Source organism: Buceros rhinoceros, unplaced genomic scaffold (genome assembly GCF_000710305.1).
Source record: "Buceros rhinoceros silvestris isolate BGI_N320 unplaced genomic scaffold, ASM71030v1 scaffold2313, whole genome shotgun sequence".
Classification (NCBI taxonomy): Eukaryota; Metazoa; Chordata; class Aves; order Bucerotiformes; family Bucerotidae; genus Buceros; species Buceros rhinoceros.
Genome location: NW_010404010.1, coordinates 90,486 through 96,941, shown reverse-complemented (window position 1 = coordinate 96,941; position 6,456 = coordinate 90,486). Strand labels below are relative to the sequence as shown.

General features: G+C 46.8%; 1 protein-coding gene across 1 annotated transcript in view; it reads right to left on the bottom strand.

The window, feature by feature from the left end:
- Positions 1 to 1,323: 1,323 nt before the first annotated feature.
- The window catches only part of SRPK2 (SRSF protein kinase 2), a 95,605-nt gene continuing 90,472 nt past the window's right edge, over positions 1,324 to 6,456 (bottom strand). The window contains exon 15 of the mRNA XM_010133196.1: positions 1,324 to 2,982. Coding sequence (XP_010131498.1) covers positions 2,798 to 2,982 — 185 coding nt within the window. The 3' untranslated portion in view covers positions 1,324 to 2,797. The remainder of the gene's footprint in view (positions 2,983 to 6,456) is intronic.

The following is a 6,456-nucleotide window of genomic DNA, read 5'->3' as shown; positions in this document are numbered from 1 at the left end:
TGAAGAGCAGCAGTGAAGATGGTGCTGCTGCACTTACCAGGCACATAGTTCTATAAGATGTGTGACAAGTCTCTTTACATCTCAGCAGTGACTGCTCTAAATTCTGCTCACCTAACAGGACTGTGCTGGATGGCTCCACCTCTGATCCAGAGAAGAAAACCTGAAACAGGATGTGAAGTGGCTGTTCCTACTCACTGGAAAAAGGTGGTAATTCTTCTTAACACATAGAAAAAATATGGGGCTACTTTACTTTAAATTCTAATTTGCCTCTGATTTGAAAAAAATCAGTAGAAACAGTGCATTAGGAATACTTTCCTGACCGACTGCTGGCTGTGCGAAACAGACAGACACTGTATGGAACAGCAGGGGGTAGACCACGATTAGACTGTCAACAACAACAGAAAATCTCAACCTGCCCAACCTGACTGCTCAGATACCAATCTTGGAAACATCCGTCTCACCCGCTATAGCCCCCTTCCTCTGAAGGGGGTCCTTATTGCCTCTCAAATAGAAGAGGGTGTAAAATACATATGTACAGGGCCAGGACTTGGAGCAGCATAAGGAGTCAGTGCACCAGGTGGCAGAACAGGACCGTCACTGTGCAGGGTTGCCCAAGCTCCGTAGTACTGCCAGCGCCAAGCCAAGGGCAGAGGTGCCCTGGTGCCATACGGTCGCTCGCCTCCCTTGGCTTGTGTCTGTGCTGCACTTGGCTCAAGGGCCAGCACTGGCTGCATATCCCAGAACAAGCTTCTAATCAGCTGCAGCAACTGGGCACCGTCAGAGGCTAGGCCAGGGGTGAAGCCAAAGAAAGAGAAAATTTTTACCTCTAGCTCTGGAGTCCATTGTGACATCATCGTTTTTTGCCAGTGTTGTCCTTGCAGCTGTTTGTTAGAGCAGTTCCAGTGTGAAGGACTCAGGGTGTGGAGGGTGAAGGCATGTGGTCCTGAAACCCAGCTGCTGGACAAGTTTCTCCCCACCGTGTGTGCCCTGTGCTCTAGTAGCTTTGCCATTTCTTTTTGGAGGAGTGGCTGCACCAGCCTACTGGGGACCAGGTAATCGTTTGTTTGTTTACAGTGGTTAAACACGTGGTATGAAATACTCCGTTTTCATCTTGTCATGTTTCACCAAGCAACCCCTGATGCGCACACAGCCCCTCGCGCCACGTTACAGCAGGTGACGCATTTCATAACTGACCACAGAAAGCTGCTTTTCACTTTGCCCAGGCTCAGACAGCCCCCGCCCACCACCACCGCGACACAGGCCTCTAGCAACCGAACAGTTGGAGTCACAGCTAGCAAAGAGTGCAATGACCAGCACACTGTCTGAAAAAACAAAACACTTTAATTAGACAACTGCAAGCACCTCAAACAACTGGTTATTGTTACAGCATGGGGCTATCTTCTCACGATCTAGTTATTGCAAAGGCATGTGAATAAATTCCATATGGACAAAGTCAAGAAAAAAGTGGCACTGTAGTTACATGAAGGTCAGACATAAGCTTACATTCATCCCACTGACTTCTAAAAGAGGCCAAAACACACCTCCGCACTGTACATTCTAAAACCTGTATTGCCTATAAGCTTCAGCCTATGCAGCTCTTTTCTCCTAGGAAACGCGTAATTGTTGCGTGCAACTTACAATGGGTATCCTATGTCTAGTAACGGGAAAGAAGAAAGCTAGTGCAATTTGTTTTAGAAACATGTAAAGCTATGAATGGAATGAGCATGACCTCACTTCTCGGGCTACTTTATCCACTGCACTGTAAATATCTGCAGCTACATCCTTCCTTCACTGATGCCAAGCACACGCTTTTATTATAAAAGATCAGTAATTCTATACAGAGAGTGGTTCTCATGCTCGACTTTTTAAATTTTTTTTTCTCTTAAGGTGTAGTACAACTTACAGTGCTTATAAAAAGGCAACACCATATGGTACCATGTCTTCACTATCACATTGTAAGGGAAATTGCTATTTTTCTTTTCTTAAAAGCACTTAAAATAGGCAAAAGTTCTAAAAGGGAGTGCTAATGATAATGCATACTCGACTGGAAAGAAGTCTAGCCTTCCTTTAAAGTGCCATTTGGGGAATGAAATCCTGTAAACCAGCCACTTTTTGTTTAAAATCCAATGAACAGGAACTGCTGCAGAATAACGTTTACACAGTTCCTTAAAGCAGTTTTAAGTAAGTCAGTCAGTCCACTACATGCAATTGGTTTGCTATAAAGCTCTCTAAAACTTAGTCGCTGTACTCTGAAATTGAGTCCCCAGTCCCATATTTAAATGGCAATAAACATTTACAGGTGCATTTACATACACTATAATACAAGGATGACATCCTTCTGCCAGAAGATAAAATTGTACAGTTCCTCACCGTAACTCAGTTCTGACTCGATAAATTTCTTACGCTCGTAAATTATATAATATGCATCAGCTAAAATATTATTTTTTTCATAAATAGTTACAAAACTTGCCAAAACACATGGGGGGAAGTTTCCTTTGTTCAAAAATCTGACATCTGAATGCCACACAACACAAGAAACAATGCTTAAAGACACGTTAAGTGTTTTCTGAAGAAAGTGGGTGAGTAAACTACTAGCTGAGGACAGAAAGACTACCCTTCCCCAAGAACACAGTGCACAAAAAGCAAAATGTCAAACAGTACCTCAATCAAAATAAAGGTCTGAGGGTCGAAGCCAGCTTACGTGAGATCCTGCTAAAGAATTTGTGACAGTCACCGTTTAGGTCCGAAGCATTGGAAAGTGGTTGCTGGCTTTTGTTTTTACAGCTGGGCGACTCTGCTAAGAATTCAGCCACGGATGCCTAAGGCATTCTCCAGCTGAAGCGCGTTTCTCTGGGACCATCTCTAGCATGGGGATCAGGAAATCTGTAAACTGTGCAGCGTCTTCATGAGGCCAACCGTACTTCTCCACAAGCACATCAAAAAGACTCCAAGGTTTCAGCTTGGTAATGTGTCGGAGTTCCCCTGCAAACAGAAACATTTCTGGCATTAGAAAAATTTCTCGATATCCCTGTGAGCGACTAATCCCTGTTCCGTGTTTCTCCCGCTCTGCATTCACAGCAGCTCATCCAGGCTGAGAGTCATTACTTAGGAAGGGCAGCACACTGCAAGCTTGCTCGAGGTCCTCAAAGGAGACGAGTAAGTCCAATGTCAAAATCGTTCCTGCAGCAAGCAGTATGTTCCCCCAGGACTCCACGGTACACATCATTTCCGATTTTCTGTGGTCTCTAGTGCGTCTCCCGCACACAAAGGCACTCATTCACACGCACGCTCACACCATGGGCGAAGAATGCCACAGGCCTTTCCTCCTTCGTCAGCCAACAAACCCGAGTTTTACAGGAACCGCCCCAGTCCTAGGATGTCGGTCTAGAACACTCGGGCCACTGCCTCACTGCGAGCCATTTGCTGACAGTGCAGCAGAGCAGATGCATTCCAAACCAAGCCACGCACAGGCGATTCTGGTCCATCTCCACGCAAGCACGCCCTTGGCCTGAATCCTTCCTGAGAAGGCAGCACCTGCTGCTGCCTACATCTTCCACCAACGACCAACACAAGCAGCGGCAGCAGCTGCGGGATTTCAGTTCCATCAAAGAGGGGAACTTGTCAGTGTGGTTCACACCAAAACAAACGGAGTGGTAAGAACCTTTCTGCCACTCAGACCAGCAATATTATCTCGGTCTACCCACAGGTCATCCACCGCGGTGGCAAAGACCAACTGCTGGTTGCCCCCTGCTCCTCCATTGCCACCTCCCTTCCCAGGCATATGTCTGAGACAGACGCTATGAAACGTACTTCAGAGACCCTGTGGTGATTCTGTGATGTCCTCTGAACTGCTGAGGAGGGTGGTGGGTTCTCACCCGACACTGGAAGCTGAACACGGCTTGCCTGGAGCTTCACAAGCACGCTACACCATCCAGTACAGGGGCACAGAGGCCATACTATTTTTAAGCAAAGTTGTTTTGGAACTTGATTGTTGTCCCTGGCTGTTATCTGCTGCCCATAAAATGCCATCAGATGTCAGCTCGCAGGTCTGAGTTTCTGTACATCCCTGTGGCTACAGAACTTCGAGGGCAGAAGAAACACTGTCTTCAGACAGCCTCCCGAGTCTGAGCATGTGCGTGCAGGAGACTAAAACCACCACCGGCCCAGCGGGACACGCAAGCCACAGCAGGACATTCTAGGCAGGGTGCAACACCTGCAGAAGCAGCTCTCTGGGTGCTGTCAGAAAGACCCCAAGAAAGCAAGTGTACACAGTGCATCACTTGCTGGAGAAAGAGGAGAGACCTGCTGGAAACAGAAAGTCAAGATGTGCTGCCCACTGCTGGCCCCGTCCTCTTTCTGTCTCGCAGGGCGGGAGGGGTGCTGACAGACAAGAGAGGAACGAAAGCAGAGAGTGTACCCTGCCCATCTGTGTCTGTACGTGGACAGTACAAGCGTGTCCTGTCAGTACCCACGAATCAAACAAAAAAACGCTCTGCTCTGGGCCCATCCTGTCCCACAGTATGACTGTACAGGGAGGAGAGCACATCTCGGAGAAGTGTTTCCACTTCCAGGCTCACTCTCAGCCCCTTAAAATCTTTGTGCAAGTCTAAGATTAAACTGCTGAAAATCTTACCCTTGTAAAGGTTTCCAAAAGTGTGCACTGGTGACTACTGACAAGAACAGGTACCAAACTATCTAACAGTAACACATAACCTCAAATATTGCCAAAACGTGATAGCGAACAGTGACTTGTTTCTGACTGCAAGTAAAAAATGGCTAAAAAATTAACCAGGCTGTGTCCATGGCTTCTCCAGCTTACAGGTCTCACTGCGAGGGCTGCCACAACCACCTGCCAAACAGAGTAGCCCCGGGAGAGCCCATCTGCTCCCATGCAGCACTGGCATCACCTCTGCATTCAAATCGGTAGTTTGAGGCATCCTCCCTCCCTCAAGCTGTACAAAGTAAGATTGCATGATGGGGCTCCTGGTGTCACTGCGGAAGGTGAGTTCACTCTGTTTGAATACTACTCTGTAAAGGGGAGGCTGAACTTGAAATCCCCAAGACCAGCACACCCTGGGCAGCACAGTATTTCTCTGCTGAGGAACAAATATTTGGGTCACTAAGAGAAGGACATTGAGATGCTGGAGCGTGTCCAGAGAAGAGCAACAAAACTGGTGAAGGGTCTGGAGCACAAGTCCTATGAGGAGCGGCTGAGGGAACTGAGGTCATTCAGCCTGAAGATAAGGAGGCTGAGGGGAGACCTTACCACTCTCTGCAACTACCTGAAAGGAGGTCGTAGTGAGCTGGGGGTCAGTCCGTTCTCCCAAATGACAAGGACAAGAGCAAATGGCCTCAAGTTGCGCCAGGGGAGGTTTAGGTTGGATATTACAAAAAACCTACTTCTCCAAAAAGGTGGTCAAGCATTGGAACAGGCTGCCCGTGGAAGTGGAGTCCCCATTCCTGGAGGTATGTAAAGGCTGTGTGACATGATTTAGGGGTAACCTGGCAGTGCTGGGTTAACAGTTGTGGTGCTCTTGAAAGGTCTTTTCCAACCTAAACAATTCTGTGATTTCAGCACTACAGGCTGAACTTTTCCACTACAAATTCCATGAAGATCATAACAAACAGCATTAAAGGAGAGGGGATACAGAAAAATTACCTGTGTGGGGGCCAAGAATTAAACTAGTGCTTCAGTTTTCAATGATGATCATGATGCTGACCATGGAATCGAAATACCGTAAGTAAAAGGCAGTTAACACAACTGAGGTGGACAAAAAACCTCAAAATCGTTTAATGTGGTGGGTCCCTCTCATTTCCATTCTGAAGGCAGGACAGGAAATGAGGTGTCTGGCAACATATACTTTGATCTAGTTCGTGAGGTTTGTACCACTGTCGTTGGAGGACGGCAAGGCAGTACCTGTACTTAAGGGAGAAATGAAAAGCACAGGCCAACTGGTCTGACACCGTCAGTATTTCAGGGCATTAACATGATTTTTCAAAGAAATGCTAAAAATGTAATAGTAAGTGAAAAATTCCTAACAGAAGCTCTTTATTTAGGTTTTTGACAGTGAAGCACACAGGAAATATCCGGAGAGGACAACAGAGCTGTCAGAACCGTAAAACCCCCGTGGCCAAAGCAGAGGCAGCAACGGACCTTCTGAAAAATGGAATGTTGAGTCAGAAAGAAATTACTAAAGACAGTTCTGAGGGACCTGGAGGTGAGGGGTGTTAAGATGCTATTTAAAGCTTTCTCTGCTGACTGTAACAAATAATAAAAAAAAAAGAGCTAGTCTATGAAATCTGACAAAGACAAATGTCACCAGGCAAGAGGAGGATGCGTTACTGAACAGTAAGAAATGGATGATGTGAAGGACTGGGGAAGTAGCACTGGGGTATCATCTGCTACTATGAATCTTGGGGACATGCTCCCCAGAGCTAACGCAGGAACCGATGGTG